Below are 16,758 nucleotides of genomic sequence, written 5' to 3'. Positions count from 1 at the left end.
CTGCCTCCCGCCCAGGGGCATTGCCCTGGCGCTACCCTGCCCGCGTGCGTGTGGCAGTGTGACACTGGGGCCTGCTCCCCGGAGCCTTCAGAGCGATCACGGACCTTACGAGCCCTATGTTGCTGGACCCCCAGAACACAGAACATGGCGGATGGGGCACAGGCCAACCCCAAAGTGTTGAGGAAGAAGGTGCTGGTTAGGCACCCCTCCAGGTGGAGGGGCCCAAGTCTCAGGGCCTCTTTTCCTTGGAGAACCTCGAGGTATGTGCCTGCTACCCTGGGATAGAATCCTCCACAGAGAGGAGCAGGGATGGGCTGGGGGAACTGGCTCCTAGAATCCGTGTCTCCAGAAAAAAGAGCTCTAAGTCTCTGAGTGAAGGCTGAGATATGTCAGTACATTTTCAGCACCAGAAGACTTTAGAGATCAGCCAGTCAATCCTCATGAGGCACTTGAGGCCCAGAGAGGCTATGGGATCTACCTGAGGTCACACGGCATTTTGGCAGAAGAGCCGGGACTAGAACCTGGGGACCCAGGTCTCTTGGTTCCAAGTGCAAGACCCAGCCACCGGGTTGGGTCACGTGACTTCCTGGAGTGCCTATGGAAGGGGGGTTCGTTCTGATCTGTGACAGTGGCCCGACCCCATGAGGCGGTGAGCTTCCTGTCTCAGAAGCCTGCTCGGGGTAAAAGGAGGAAGGAGGTTCCCGGTGCCTCCTGGCTCTGCCATCCAGGGGACGGTCCGTTCAGGGGGTGGGGGGCAGGCGGGAGGAGCTCATCCCAGACCTGCGGCAGCAGGAGCGGGGGCCCGGGGGGATGACATTGTCGGGGCCTCAGAAGGGAGCTGCGGGAGCCTGGAAGGGACGGGCTCGGGGCTTGGATGTTCTCCTCTCTCAGGTCCAGCTTGGGTATGAAGAAATTCTTCACCATGGTCGTCCTGGCCGGCAGCGGTGAGTAAAGGCTCTGGGGAGACTCCTCTCTCTCCCCCCTCCCCCACTTGCTCCTGTGACCTTGGGCACCTAGGTTCTCCATCCACTGACTGGCTCTCTCTGGGCCCCTGCTTCCCAGCTCGGGCCCCTGTCAGGCCCTCACTGACCTGGGGCTGTTTGCCGACTATAAACACACCAAGGGCCGTGGGCATTTACGAGCCTCCCAGGCGGCAGGGCCCCGGGCTGAGCAAGCATCGTAAAATGGTAGTGTTTGCTGGGCGTCTGGCCGCCCCCGGGAAAACCTGGGTGTTTGTGTAGATAAGAGTATTTGTGTACATGTGTACCTAAGACAAGAGCTAATGGGTTTGGGTGTGGATATACACATGTATCTGTGTGTGGGGGGGTTGTGTCTCAACACAGTGACGTCTGTGTGTCCTCCACACGTCAAAAAATGTGTAAGTGTGTACTAACTGCAGGTGCACGTGCGTGTGTGTGTGTGTGTGCGTGTGTACCAGGGCCGTCGGTGTGAGTGTGCGAGAAGTCGGCAAGAAAGGTCTGGGGGCTCCTTTCCCAGGGCTGGTGCTCCCGGGGAACACCGGTCAGGGACAGCTGAGGCTCCTGACACAGATGTGACCCCATCACACATCCAGGTGTTCTGGCAGCAGGTGCCTCCGGGAGGTGGAAGCTGGGCTAGAGGTGTCACTGACTCTTCATCCGGCCCGTTGCATAGCCTGCTCTGGGGCAAAGAAAGAACCGCTGGGCACAAAATAAGGGTTAAACGTGGCCAGAGGTGACAACGGTTGGCTGACCTGACCGCTGAAGCGAGTGTTGAGACAGCAAGCTTCTGAGTTCCGCCCGAACTGCTGGCCCCTAAGGCGTCTGCCCGACTCGCTTTCTTCTGCTTGGAGTGCGAGTGTGGACGTGGCCTCGGCTCCCTGGGTTCCCCGTGGGCGCCGCACGTGTGAGTGTGGTTCCACTGGCGGGTGTGTGGTGTGCGGGCGTGCGAGGCCTCTGTGGGCGAGTGTGTGTCCCCGTGTGTGAGTGTGGAGGGCTCGCGTGGTAACATCCCACCCTGCGTGCAGCTGCTGGTCAGAGGGCCCTGGTGGGGGAAGCTGTCCCCCGGGGGAAACACCTGCAGAGCTGGGCTGCGGGAGGCCAGAGCTCACAGAGGGTGCTCCCTCCTCACAGCCTCTGCTCGCAGTGCCCAGCAGGAGAGCAGCGTCGTCCCCGTCCCCGTCCCCGTCCCCGTCCCCGGTTTGACAGTTGAGGTCAAGGAGCTTATGCAACCTGCCCGCGTGGTCATCGCAGGCCTCGTGGAGAGACCTGTTTGCGGACCCAGGGCTGTCCGCGTTTGACTCCCAAGGTCTGATTCCAGATCTGACTCCCAAGCTGCTTGACATTTCCCTCTGGCCGCAGGACCCAGCACAGAGGGGGGGGAAGGGTCGGGGGACACACCTAAGGTCCCCTTTGTCCTACTCCCACCGACGGCCCTCACGTCCCTTGTGCAGCTCAGGGATGGGCTTGGGTCCACTGGACACAGGGTCCTCCCTCTCCCTGCCTCAGACCCCACCTGAGACATGTGCCTCTCTCTCCATCATCCTCTTAGAGTCGCCTGTCATTTGTCCCACCTCCTTCCCTGTTGCCTCTCTCATTTGCTCCTTATTTTCTGTAATGATGAAAGTCACAAAGCCAATAAACGGGAAGGCTCAGGTGGAGCGGGATTCCCAAGGCCCATTAAGTGGGGCTAGAGCGGCTCTCCCGTGTGCGGGTTGGCCTCACCCAGTACGGACTGGAGCCCCAGGCTCCGGAGTGACTCAGCCGGGAGCCAGGAGCAGATGTAGAGTCAGCACAGGCCGGGGTGAAGAGGCAGGGAGGAGGGGAGAGGAGGGTATGTCGCTGGGGCAGACCCACCTGGCAGGTGTGCAGAGGCTGCTGATTTTGCTGGTGTGGGAAGGGGGTCATTGACCTATTGCTTCCGGTGAGACATGGCCAAAGGGAAAGGGTGTGTGTGTGTGTGTGTGTGTGTGTCTGTCTGTCTGTCTTCGCCGAATGACCAGACCACCGCATTGTCTCTGGATTCATCGTGAGATGCCCGAGCCCCAGGACCGTGCTGGGGACACTGAGTTCCTACTGGGGGCAGAGGAGCCAGACCAAGCCCAGGACCCAGAATCAAACCCCTGTGTTCACAAAAGCACGTGGCATTTGTGAAGCCCCTTACGGTGGACCGGTCACTTGGGGCCTCACTGCCTGGGTGCAAATTCCACCCCTACCACTTTTTTGATGATGTTCTTGGGGAAGTTACTTGGGTAAGCTCTGGGATTCAGTCTTCTCATCTGTAAAGTGGGGGCAACAACAGCACTCCATGAGTTAATGCCTGGAAGGGGCTCAGGACAGCACCTGGCACAGAGAAGCCCTCAGTAAATACTAATAGCTATTTCCTTCTAAGGGCCGTCAGACATCATGGCTTTTTATACATTGCTTCCTTCCTCCCTCTCTGCCCACCCTCTCTCCTCCTTTCCCTGGCCTTGGGGTGTGGGGGGGACAGTCAGACAGGAGGGGGCCCCCCACCAGGTAGGGAGCTCACAGCACCCCCTTGGTTCTCTTGCAGTCCTGCCCACAGCCCGCAGCAGCCTGCTTAACCTGAAGTCCATGGTGGAAACCATCACGGGGAGGAGTGCCATCTTGTCCTTCGTGGGCTACGGCTGCTACTGTGGACTAGGAGGGCACGGGCTGCCCATGGATGAGGTGGACTGGTAGGTTCCGGAGTGCCTGGGCCACTGTCAGGCCTGGGAGGGGGGCAGTGAGGGTCAGACTGGTCTCCATTTCTGAGACATGGGAGAGGGTCCTTTCCCCAAAGGATGAGGCTGGTTCAATGAGTTTGTGACCAAGAGCCTGACCTTGACCCATATCCTCCTCTACTATCTTGGGTGGTTTCTACTGTGCATCTCCAAGTCTTGGGCTTGGAGGCGTTTGAACTCCCAGTCTCGCCAAGAAGGAAACTTTGACCTGCCCCCACACACGTGAGAGCAACAGACGCACAGCTCATGCTCAACACAAGCAAGGGCTGTGACCCCTCTCACTCCCATCACCCTAGAGGCCCTGATGGAGGGCTGCGTTTCTTCCATCAGACTGAAGACTGAAGCCATGGCTTAACTTTCTGCTCCTATCTCCCCCAAAGCAGCCAGCGTTAAGTCTGGTAACCCGGGGGGCTTAATAAATGCATGTTAACTAATTGCCTTCTTCCACCAGAGGGGATGGGGATGGCCACACTACACTTGCTTCCTGTCTCCCACCACCAATGCCCACTCAACCCTCCAGACTTTTGTCTCTCCCTGGCCATCGTGCCCAGCCGGGCATGGCCTCCTCATAGGCTCAGGCTCCTTTGACACCAACTTAGTCCTAACCCTCCTTCCCATCCTGACCACATCATCGGACAGCCTGACGCCTCCCGCCTCCTGCCTCCTGCGGCCAGGGCTCCAAGGGGGAAAGCTGGGCTCTGCCTGGCTATGTGACCTCAGACGAGTAACTGCCCCTCTCTGGGCCTCAGTCTGAAGGTCTGATCCACGAGGAACCGAAACAGATGACTGGGGTCTCTGCCGGTGGGAGATGGGCCAAGCTTGGCTATGTGGGCCTGCTGTCCTCTACCTGCCCCTAGGTGCTGCCACGCCCATGACTGCTGCTACCAGAAGCTCTTCGACCTGGGCTGCCACCCCTATGTGGACCACTATGAATACACCATCGAGAACAATACTTCCATCATCTGCAGTGAGTCCCTCCCCTGCCGTTCCTCCCTCCCCCACCCAGGAGAAGGGCTTAGACTGCCAGTGCCCCCAGGCTGCTCGGGGGGCCCGTGCACGGGGTTGCCAGGTAAAATACAGGATGCCCACTTACGTTTGCATTTCAGGTAAAGGAAACATGTTTTCACATAAGTATATCCTAAATATTGCACGAGACATACTCATACTAAAAATTAAATGCTAGCATAAAAACAATGACTATTGGCATGAAAATAAGAATTAGCATAAGTATATCCCATGTAGTACTGGGACATACTTATACTAGAATATTTACTGTTTGAAACTCAAATTAGCCAGGCCTCTTGTTTTTGTTTGTTTGTTTGTTAACTCTGAGAACCCTAGCCGTGGCCCTAGCACGTCTCTCTGATGTGCTCTGATCCCCCCAAGCCCGAATCAGCAGGCTGCTGCCTTAGTTCTTGATTCTTAAGCTTCGGAGAGCTTAGGGAGTGGTTCCGATTCAGTGGGCCTGGGTGAGGGCCCAGGAATCTGTTTTTAACCAGATCATCAGATGATGGGAAGACTTGGTGACACATGGGTCTGGGTTTAAACCTGGATTCTGCCAGCATCTCCTGCGGTGTAACCCTATATAGGGTGCTTCCCTACCTGGCCTCAGTCTCCCCGTGGATATATGGAAGGGTTTGGATCAGAGCAGACATGTTCCCTTCTAGTTCTGTCCTTGGGACCCTACCAGAAGGTGGCCTCATCCCAAGACCCTCAGTGTTTCTAGGAATTCAAGCTATGGGAACCAGGCCCGGTGGGGTTACCATGGACGCTCTGGGCCATTCCTCAACTGAGAGGTGCGGATCCACGTTAATGGCCCAGGTGTCCCCGTGTGCCTCCTCTTAGGTGGCGGGTGTCCCCTGGCCCAGTCCCACGGGCAGCCCCTGGCTCCCTTTGTTTCCTTGTCTTCACCAGGTTCTGTTCACTACTCCTCACTAAAAGCAAGCAAGCCCAGCTTTGCAAAAAAAGAAAAAAAAAATCCCAAGTCTTCTGTTCTCTGGGGAAGAGTCCTGGTGGTGAACTGGGTGCATCTGGGGCCCCCTGGGAACCCAGGGCACTGTGGTCCTCATATTCTGCTGTTCAAACGTGGGGTGGAGGGGCTGGCTTGGGAGAGGGGGTGTCCCCTCATTAATGCATTTCGAGGATCCTCAAAGGGCGGTGGGCGAACCCAAGTGGGGGTTTTCACATTGGGTTCTGAGAGTTCCTAGAGTCAGGTGATGGGTGGGGGGTGTTCCTGAGTGGTCCAGCTGGTCCCATTAACCCATTTCACAGCTTAAGTGGCTTCTCTTTTGGCCACTTGATATGTTGGCCTTCTGCAAAGAGTTTCATTTGAGAGAAAGTATTCTGCTGATAGAAAGTTTGAAAAGTCTGCCGACCACCGAGCTAGTGAGCGGTTCTCAGAGGGTGTTCCCCGAATCTGCAGTATCGGCATCCCCTAGGAATTTACTAGCAATGCAGATTAGCAGGCCCCACCCAGACCTACTGAATCTGAAGCTGTGGTCCTGGGGCCCAGCCGTCTTTGTCTCAGCAAGCCACCCAGTGGCTCCTAATGAGGCCCCTAAAGTTGACAGCTATCAGGGTAGACGATTTTGGGCGGCTTCAGCACTCGCTCGTGGGAAAGGCCCTGAGCTAAGCTCTTAGGAGTCCTTCCTCAGTGGCTCCTCACCACGAGCTCCCTCCAGGGTGGGTGTCCCGCGATTCTGTGATGGAAGGGGAGGCCTAGGGTGGGGAGTCCCCGACACCCGAGTGTCTATCTCGGGTCCACCTTGGGTTTGCTGTGTGACCTAGGTAAACTCGTCCCTGGGGCCTCCGTTTCCCCAACTATAAGACGACAGGTTGGACTTCCGGGGTCTTCTGATGGAAACATGCTCCAGAGCCACCCGGATGACGGATCATGCCAACTGCAGGGCCCGGCCCAGAGCTTCTGAGCCCGCAGGCCTGGGGCGAACTGCCAGCACGTTAGTGCTGCCCACCAGGGGACCATATTCCGAGACCCACCAGAACCTCTCCCCCGCGTAGGTGAGCTCAACGAGACCGAGTGTGACAAGCAGACCTGTGAGTGTGACAAGAACGTGGTTCTGTGCCTCCGGAACCAGACGTACAATGAGAAGCATCGCAACTACCTCAACATCTACTGTCAGGGCCCCACGCCCAACTGCAGCATCTACGAGCCGCCCCTGGAGGAGGCGGCCTACAGGCACATCTCCCCCACTGCCCCTGCACCTCCCTAGTGCCCCCCGGGGCTGACGGGCAAGAGGGATGGAGGTTCTGGCTCTGGGGACCAGACAGGCAGACCAGGTGGAGATGGGGGAAGACTGAGAGCCCAGGGCTTTCTGGCTGCTTCCTCCCTGGAACTCTCCAGGGGACCGGCCCCAGAGGACTCAGGGAGGCCTGGGTCCTGACTGTGGCTCCCAGGCCCCTCCAGCCCAGCACTGGGCGTGGCCATGTCCTACCGCTGATCCCAGACTTGGCAGGAAACATGTAGCCTGTTGGGGTCTCTCTTGAGTGTGGAGGGCAAGGCCTGAGGAAAAGAGGTGGCTCCTCTGCGTGGTCTCTGCCACGGGCCCCAGCCTGACTTCCTCGGCTTGACCGTCAAGGTTAGAGACTAAGATCCTGAGCTGCCAGTACAGCCCCAGAGCTTGTTGTGTCCTCAGACAGGTTCCCAGACAGAGTGCTGGTCCTGAAGCCTGGGTTCTGGGGGCCTCTTGGCTGCCCCTAGGGGACAACCCCGGGCGCTCCTTGCTTTGAGGGCCTAGTGGCTCTCTAGAGCCCCCTTAAGGGCAGGGTGGCCCATGAGTCCAGGCCCAGACATCACAGGAGGGCCACAGGGCTAGTGTCTCAGCCACAAGGTCTGGCCTCAGATCAGGCTCGGGGGCGCTGACGGAACCCCCATGCCCAGTGGCACTCCCTTAGGTGCATGGGGATCAAGACAGGGCCACAAATATGTCTCCAGCACCCTCACGTCTCCCCCTACCTCCCTGCTAACCCGGTCCAGCCATACGGCACTGCTCTGAGGTGCACTGGACCCCACCCCTGTGCCTCTCCTCCTGCACCAGCCGGGCCGGTGGGTGGGAGGACCCCAGACCCCTCTCTCCCTGCCAGGGAGACACAAGGCTGCACTCTGGTCTCAGAAGCCCTGTCAGTGGGGAGGAGGCCGAGGGCTGGGACCCACCTCCCTGAAGGGGAAACAAAGGCAGGAGGGTCCAGGTCCAGGCAGGAGGCTTGGAGAAGATTCAAGAAGGCAGTGGGGAGGGAACTGCATGAAGACAGAAGGGAGGGGAGACAGTGGGAGATAAGCGGGACAAGGCGAGACGCCCAGACCAGAGGGGTCTCGGCAGGAGAAGTGGGGTGAAGGAGCCTTGGGGTGCAGGGACCCCCTCGGGCCCAGGTTCCTGTTGAGGGTTGCGGGCAGAGATGGAAGAGAGTCAGCCCCCGCGGGGCCAGCTTCCTGACTCTGTGCCAGCACTGCTCTCTCTCCAGGTGCACCTGCCCCTTTCCTGCCTTGCCTCGCCTCTCGACCTCAAGGTCAGCGGCCTCCAAGTAGCCAGCGTGCCCTGCCTCACCCTGAGGACACACTGACACAGCGCTGAGACCCGCCCAGACACCCTCAGCCATCAGGAAGCTTGGCCCGCCCTGCGAGGGGCCTGTAGATCCACTGTCACTAGGGCCAGTCATGAAAGGCGGAGGCAGCAGAGGAGTGGGGGTGGGGAGAGAACATCTCCCCCCAGAATAGCAGGACTGGGAAGAAGCCTCACCTGCTGCAGCTTCTAGAATGCTAGCCCTGGGGACTGAGGATGAATTTGGTGGTTGGAGTCAGCTGTCACTGTGCGTGAGAGAAGGCCCTTCCAACCGTTCACCTCCTTCTGGCCCTGGTGTGGTGGTTGTGGTCCCCAGTGTGTCTCATCACTCATATCTTTCTTTTTTTTTAATGCTTTATTTATTTTTGAGAGAGAGACAGAGACAGAGACAGAGAGACAGAGTGTGAGCAGGGGAGGGGCAGAGAGAGAGGGAGACACAGAATCCGAAGGAGGTTCCAGGCTCCGAGCTGTCAGCCCAGAGTCCGACGAGGGGCTCGAACTCACGAGTCATGAGATCATGACCTGAGCCAAAGTTGGCCCTTTAACCGACTGAGCCACCCAGGCACCTGCTGACATCTTCTTCTACCCTGGCTAACTAACTAACCTCTCCTGGCCATCTTGGGCTGGTCCCTTATCTCTGAGCTGAAGCCCCCCTAAGCCAGGGTGGAGCCAGGATGGGGCAGCCACAGTCCACTAGAAGATGGGGTCTGCAGAGGCCCCGGCCCCTCACCTGTGGGAGCCCAGGTTTCTGCCTGCGCCCCTCTACCTTGCACACACCTCCACTCCAGAGAGTCTGGGCCAGTGTGTTGGGATGAGATTCTGCGGCCGAGGAGTCTCGCCTCCCCCTGCCCCCCTCACCTTGCCCCAACCTGTCCAAGATGCTGCGACCCCAGAGGTCCTCCACAGGACTTGGCGCCCCATCGTCAATCTCATAAAGGCCTCCTGCCTCAGCTCCCTCTTGTTGGTCCTCCTTGGCCGGGCATCAGGGGAGGGCACAGAGACTCCCTCCAGGGTCTCCAGCTCAGGGGGAAGCAGAATCCCTTCCTGCCCCCCACCTGGGCAAAGTGGCCCTGCTCCAGCAGAGAGACAAGCATCAGGAAAGTGGTGTGGGTCAACAGATGGACAATGATAACTGTTAGGCTGGGTGGGTGCTTGTCAGGCATCAATCTCCACCCCATCCTTTTCTGTTGAACATCCGAGGCCCGGAGAGGAACAGGAACTTTCCCAGAGTGACACAGGTTGTAAGTGATGGGGCTGTGTCTGAATCCTCAGCATCTGACTTGTAACTATTCCTCCTTGCACCTTCTTTTTTTTTTTAATTTTTTAAAATGTTTTTATTTATTTTTGAGGCAGAGAGAGACAGAGCATGAGCAGGGGAGGGGAAGAGAGAAAGGGAGACACAGAATCCGAAACAGGCTCCAGGCTCTGAGCTGTCAGCCCAGAGCCCGACATGGGGCTCAAACTCACGAACCATGAGATCATGACCTGAGCCGAAGTCAGACGCTCAACCGACTGAGCCACCCAGGCACCCCATCTCCTTGCACCTTCTTAACGATGATGCGGGTGCAGCTGGAGACAGTGGGACCAGTGACCGAGAATCCAGCAGGCACCAGGTCCTGGTCTTACCACGTTCTCTGACTTATGTCCCTTCTCTGTTGTGGGCATCAGTTTCCCCATGTGTAGAGGGACCAGAATAGCTGTTTCAGGTGCTCCCCAAAGCCATGTGCTTTCCTGGACACATCTGGGATGATCCCTGGGACTCTGCTCCCCCTCCCCACCTCAATCTTCAATTAAGCAGCTCTGCTTTTCCTGTATTATTTACTGAGCTTTCACCTGAGCTACTGTAAGAAGAAAAGACATTCTTCAGTAATTTTTTTAAAAAGCTTGAAAACTCTGGGACAAGATCATCCATTGGTTCATTCATTCAATGGACCTATACTGATGGTCTTCTATGGACCAGGCATGGTTCAGGGGGTTTGGTGGGGATACCTTTAATCAGACACAGACTCTACCTGCAGGAATCCCTTAGGCTGGTAGGGGGAGGCAGACAGGTGATAACCTTGACATATGGTGCCAAGCAGTGTCATGGGGAGCACGGAGGATGAAGCCCCAAGTGTGTCCTTGGTAGTCCCGAAGGGGCCCCCAAGGGGATAAGGTGTGGGGTTGGGATGGCCTGTTCAAGGTCCTTGGAGGTGGAGAAGAGGGGCGGGTCACATGTTTTGAGGAGGGGGCCCTTGCTTCTGTAATCTGGGTGGCTCTTTGCTTCTTCAGGACTCCTTCCAAGTTAATGAGATCTTTTAGGCTAAGCCTTGAGGAAGGATTGTACTTGGCTTCCACTGGTCTGGAGCTGCCATTGACAAAGACTCTGTCTTTGACCAAACTTTAGTTAGGATCCTCTGAGACCTTTCCCAACCAGGCTTACACCTTAGGGTTTCCGCATCCATCTGAGCACTGCCCAGTTTTAGCAAGAATCCCCTCCTGCCCTCAATATCTGGTCAAGTTCGTCACCCTCCACCATTTCCCAGGTGGTTCCTGATCACCCAGGCCTGCCTTTAGCAAGAATCTTGTTAGGGTCAGTTTAACAAGAATCATCCAACCCTCTTAGCAATCTTCCATCCACCAGCTCCCCTCCCCGCTCCTTGGCTATAAACCCTCACCTAAGAAAAGTGAGGATTCATAACTGTATTCAGAATTGAGCCCAGTTCTATCCTGGCCCCTGCTGTGATCATTCTTGAATAAAACCTGTTTTTACCACTTAAACTGCTGCCTGGGTCTTGTTTTCTAATAGCCACGGTGCTATGACTTGCACGAGATCAGATTCATCATTGGACCCTGGTCGTTTCACCCCGGGACCCCAGGTGGACGTCTGGGAGCCTTTGTCTTCAGTCCTGAGTGATTGACCGGGGATCTCTTGTAAGCCCAACTGCTGAGTCAGCGCTCCAGGTAAATGTCCACTGAAGTACAGCAAAGACAAGGCTTTGGTTCTTAAGGTTCTGAGTTTGCTCTGTGAAGCTGGATGACAGTACTTTGTTTGACAGATACCTACCGGGCTCAAAGTCTTTCTTCCTGGCTTTCTTTTGAGTGGGGATTCCCTCCTTGACTCCCGAGACTGGAATAACTTTCCTGGCTCTTTGGCAAGCCTCTCTATTCTATTTGATCCTGCTTCTTCCAAGGAAACTTCTCAGTCGCCTGAAGCCCCTCATTCCAAACCTCTGCCAAATTTGTGACTTCACTGCTCCCTCTAAGACCTCGCTTCTCCCATCTCTCCTCCTACAGCCTTTGATTCTCCCTTCAGGTAGGTCCCTTGAATCTGCTGATGGGACCCCTTCAAACCTCTGCCTCCTCCCTCCCTCTGTCTCCTTTTGCCAGAATTTTCCCCTACCTATTCCACTCCTTTGGGCATTTGAATATTCAGCTCCCTTCCCCCATCGTGGGGTCTCAAGGGACTCTCAAGCAACTACTTGAAACTAAGAAGGAAAACGCTCTTTGGAAATAGTTGGGATATTTTATCCACTTATGGGCTTTGGAGACATCCAGGTGGCTGCTGATGTCCCCTCAATGTCTCCCCTAAAATGTATTCCATGGCCTCCTGAGAAGTACACATCAGGGCAACTGAAAAGCTTAAAAGTCTCCTCCACAAACATTGGTAAAAAGCTTCAGCTCTCATTGAATAAACAACCTTAACGTCCCATCTGCCAGAAACCCAATTCAGATAAAAAATATAAAATGGAGGGGCTCCTGGGTGGCTTAGTTGGTTGAGAGTCCGACTTCGGCTCAGGTCATGATCTCACAATTCGTGGTTTCAAGCCCCACATCGGGCTCTGTGCTGACAGCTCAGGGCCTGGAGCCTGCTTCGGATTCTGTGTCTCCCTCTCTCTCTGCTCCTCCCTGCTCACACTCTGTCTCTCTCTCAAAAATAAATAAAGTTATATATATATATATACATATATATATATATAATATATATTACACATATATATTATATATATATAACGGAATAAAGAGGAGATCTAACTATTTTATATCAACCAGGGAGCTTGCGTCACTACATTTTACTGATTCATGGCTAAAATTTTAGAGTGAAACCCAGAAGATCTCTGTGTCATGTCAGTTTGTGTGTGTATGATGTGGTATTTTTCTACTCAACATGGCATTATCAAATTAATTTATGAAATCCCTTAATGGAGTTCTATTCAAAATGGCTTAGATATAAATCAGCACTTCTATAAATTAAGTATTCTGGGGTGCTTGGGTGGCTCAGTCGGTTAGGTGTCCAGCTCTTGATTTTGGCTCGGGTCATGATCTCAGGGTTCCTGAGTTCGAGCCCTGCATCTGGCTCTGTGCTGACGGCTTGGAGCCAGCTTCAGATCCTCTGTCCCCCTCTCTGTCTGTCCCTCCCCGTCTCACGCTCTCCCTCTCTTTCTCAAAAATAGATAAATATTAAAAAATACATATTCCTAGAGGGACACCTGGTTGGCTCAGTTGGTAGAGTATGTTACTCTTGATCTTGGGGTTGTGAATTCAAGCCCCACGTTGGGTGTAGAAACTACTTAAAGAAAACCAAACCATTAAAATGAAATTAAGTATTCCTAAAACACCCCAAAATATAGAAACTAACCCACATATTTTTCAAGCTCATATGATTTGAACAAATCTTTTTTTAAAGTTTATTAATTTAAGTATTTACTTACTATTTTTAAAATATAATTTATTGTCAAATTGGCTAACATACAGTGTGTAAAATATGCACTTGGTTTTGGGGGTAGATTCCCATGGTTCATCACTTACATACAACACCCTGTGATTATCTCAACTTGGGTCTAGCAGTTAAATAAGGGACTGTCATACCGACTAGATGTTTAAGATTATACAAATTTTAAATTGAACCTAAGAACAAATGTATAAGTAAACACACTGTCAAGATGAATTGCTTCATATCCATTACTTCATGTAGATCAAGCATAGCAGTAAAAGAAAACTTGCGTCTTTAACTTTTTTAGGCTTTTGTTTTTATGATCCTTGTCTAGCTTGCATGGGCTGTCAAAATAGTTAACAGGGAAATAGCTCGAAATGCTAGCTAGTTTTGCATAATGTTAGAATATGCCCACCTAAAAACAGTGTCCAGATTTTTTTTTAGTAGTTTGCAATCTTAAGAGTTATGCTAAATTAAATTAAGCAGCAGGTATTCATTAAATACCTAAATCATTTCTCAGCCAGATAAACCACGAAGACATTATTTACTAAACACAAGTTTCGGCTCATATATTTTGGCTTTTTATTTTATCTGGTATAAAGAAAATATCTTTGAGTCCATTAATAAACATGAAAGGTCATACTAGAAGAAGCAAATGTTTCTAGAAATGGTGAGAAGGTATATTCACAAAGTTTACTGACTTAATAGAATGTTGCTCTATAGCAAACGGTAAGCAGTTGTCTATTTCCTTGTTTTTACTGGAACTTAAGATTACTAACAGTTAAGAATTTGAATCAATATCTATAAATGACTGATAGAAATTTCTAGGAATAATAAGGGTGAAGAAAAAAACTATATAAAATATGGAAGAATGTGGGATATATTTCTGTTAAGGAGAAAGGAGAGAAATTCTCTCTTCGATGTACAAACTGTTCGGAGATTGCTTAAAAGTTGTTCTAGAATGAGAAAGAGGAAAATATAGGACAAAAACAAACAAAACAAAACAAAAAACAAAACATTTGAGTGACTACAGAAAGTTGTGGAGGGTTTGTGGAAAAGGAATTTAATGTGTGGTCAAGCTGGCTTAGATTGAACTGATTTATTTATAAGGCTTTAAAAATGAGACTCATAGTGTACAGATGCAGAATTAGAATTTGGTTTTCTTTCTTTTGAAACAACAAAGTTTTCTTGGATTATCGGTCTGATCTCTGTTAAGATACTACAGAAGATTTTTCTTCTCCTTTTAGGTAAAGCTACCTAGGACACAAAGGTTTTGTTTTATCAGAATAATTTCGTGGGCTTACACTAACCATGTCATGTTATTGATTATTGAAGAGAATATAGGCTTCTCACTTTTAAAAAAGCTAGGGTTTTTTTTTTTTTGTTTTGTTTTGTGTTGTGTTGTTTTTACATGGTTGACAATTTTGTCTTCCCCCAAAATCAACTCCTAAATGAAATCTTGATCTTAAACTGACCTCGAACTGGGTCCCTGGAAAATCTCCAAGGATTTGATGTTTCCCCTTGTAAAAAGACAGATGTGGAAAATAATTTGGTTTCCTTGACATGTTGAATTGTACAGCAGGCATTGTCAAATCAGAAGTGCTTTAACCAGAGTGCCTGGGTGGCTCTGTGGTTAACCATCGGACTCTTGATCTCACAGTTTATGGGATCAAGCCCCACGTCAGGCTCTACACTAACAGCCAGAGCCTGCTTGGAATTCTCTCTCTTCCTCTCTCTCTGCCCCTTCCCTGCTCACACTCTCATGCCTGTGTTCATGCTCTTTCTCTCTCAAAATAAATAAACATTAAAAAGATATTTCAGAAATTTCATGAAGTACATGAAAATTTGTCAGTGCTTTGCTGCTTATGAGATGTCCTGGCATAACATCATCCATCATCATTCTAGTTATTATCTTCTTGTGTCCTATGGCCCAGAGAAAAGTACATTCCTTTGTCAGTTAATTGCATTATAATGAACTCTCATCAGATCTTTAACAGTGGCCATTTTAAGCCTTTTGTCATTTACAGAGAGTAAGTTTTTCTCTGATGCTTTCTTGAAACCTCACACAATCTGCTGGCAGGCAAAATCTTCATTAGCGAGAGCTCCTTCAGAAACTCCTGGAAGAGACTAGGACAGGTTTTCTGGGAAACAGGCTTCTGATGACATCGAATAACTTTTAGATCACATCACTGATCTGAGTAAGGGTTTCCAGAACTAGCGGAGAAGTTAATGAGTTCATCAAATTGTTAACACAAGATCAAGGAGAACAAGAATTAATTACATGGGACTGAATTAACCAGTGAAGGAAGATTTCAGTTCTCTCTTAGAACAGTACTGTTTTGTTTTGTTTTTTAATGTTCTACTTTTCTAGATTTAAAGAACTCATTTCCCTCTTATTTCAAGCTATCTATAAGTCATGGCAATTTAGTGCATGGTAATTTTGCAAACAGAAACAACATGTATATTTTCTCCCTACCTGATCCCTCGAGAATATAGAAACTCGTATTGAGTATTCTTATTTTTGTGGCAATATAATTATTTGCATAAGTTCAGTAGGAATCAGTTTCCTTATGATGGAACATCATTGGAAACTGGCTATATTCCCAAGGCCTTGGCTGGAATGTCATATTTGAGAATTAGGTGCATGAAACACAATGTAAGCAGCTAGAGTTGATTTATGGAGCCAATGCTTACAAAGCTCTCCTGGAAAAACGAGCCTCGTACCTGGCTTTACAGGCTCCCAGCATTGAGCGGGGAAGGAGGGTCACTTCCTTGCCACCCAGGAATCTTGGAATATATTTGAGACCTTGAGAGGAGTGGAATTCACCCAAATCTGTAGGTATTGCCAGAAAAGTCTGGCTGTGAGTTCTTAGCTTTGCTTCCTAGCCTTGAGAAGCTTTTAAAGGTCTAGTCTGAGATTCCCTTATGAAAGATTCCAACAAAGCAAAGTCAAAAAGGCCTATGTGGTCAATCGCCACTCTTGCTGCCCTTGCGTGAAAACTCATGCCAAATCTAATGGGATCAGACATATTGTGTGAACAGGAATCAAAAAGAAGGGTGACTATAGTGATGGGTTTTCAATGTTTCAATGGGAAACCATGGCACATACTTGTGGGTTATTAAATTATAGTTCTGTTCATTGCCTTTGAGTTGTTTTTACCCACCCCCCCGCCCTTGGTGAAACTCCATTTTCCTGTCTACTTTGTTACCTACCTGTAAGCCGGGATGGATCCTGCCAAGTACATATTCTGTCAATTTGTCTAGTTTCCTCTGAGATCTAACCACAACTCTCCAAACTGACATTTCTTGCTGACCTGGAGTCACTGAGAACTAAATCCCATGCCCAGATTGGGGTACTTATTGGGAGTAATCTAGAGAGGCCCTGTGAACAGAGGCTGGACGCTTCCATGTTCTTCTGGAAGAAATAGGTGTGACCGGAACACTGATGAGCGCGCCATCACCAGTGACATTCCAGCCACAAACCAGGAAGTCCTTGGGATTGCCTCTGTTGTCCTCACTTCAACCATCTGAAGATGCTCCAGGTTCAGCATCTAGAAATCTCGACCAGCTGCCTTCTGGATGCAGAGATGGGGTTTCATCTCCTCCGGCCATTTGGTTTTCTTTGATGTGCATAGAAATCTCCCTCATTTAAATGGCTGGTACTTTGCAGGGTCTAGCAAACATCCACTAAGACCAAGTCTAACAGATGGTTCTGCTGGTCACTTCCGAGCAAAGAGACTGATGAGAAACGGACTCATGCTGTTCAG

At 51.3% G+C, this 16,758-nt stretch overlaps 1 protein-coding gene across 1 annotated transcript; it reads left to right on the top strand.

The window, feature by feature from the left end:
• On the top strand, nucleotides 1–11,058 carry PLA2G2F (phospholipase A2 group IIF). Its single transcript, XM_019461609.2, has 5 exons — nucleotides 1–260; nucleotides 892–944; nucleotides 3,532–3,676; nucleotides 4,579–4,688; nucleotides 6,740–11,058. Exons 1-5 carry the CDS (start codon nucleotides 145–147, stop codon nucleotides 6,949–6,951), a joined length of 636 nt encoding a protein of 211 aa, XP_019317154.1. The 5' UTR covers nucleotides 1–144; the 3' UTR covers nucleotides 6,952–11,058.
• Nucleotides 11,059–16,758: the final 5,700 nt, after the last annotated feature.

This window comes from Panthera pardus, unplaced genomic scaffold, assembly GCF_024362965.1.
Source record: "Panthera pardus isolate Hobbes unplaced genomic scaffold, ASM2436296v1 HiC_scaffold_11, whole genome shotgun sequence".
NCBI lineage: Eukaryota > Metazoa > Chordata > Mammalia > Carnivora > Felidae > Panthera > Panthera pardus.
The sequence above is the reverse complement of the archived record's forward strand: the minus strand, read 5'-3'. Positions and strand labels throughout refer to the sequence as shown.

Bases quoted from the DNA above. Each gene is read 5' to 3' on its own strand.
- PLA2G2F (XM_019461609.2), top strand. From the start codon at position 145: ATGGCGGATGGGGCACAGGCCAACCCCAAAGTGTTGAGGAAGAAGGTG. The intron at 261-891 runs GTATGTGCCTGC...CTCCTCTCTCAG, and splicing joins TTTCCTTGGAGAACCTCGAG to GTCCAGCTTGGGTATGAAGA. The intron at 945-3,531 runs GTGAGTAAAGGC...GTTCTCTTGCAG, and splicing joins GGTCGTCCTGGCCGGCAGCG to TCCTGCCCACAGCCCGCAGC.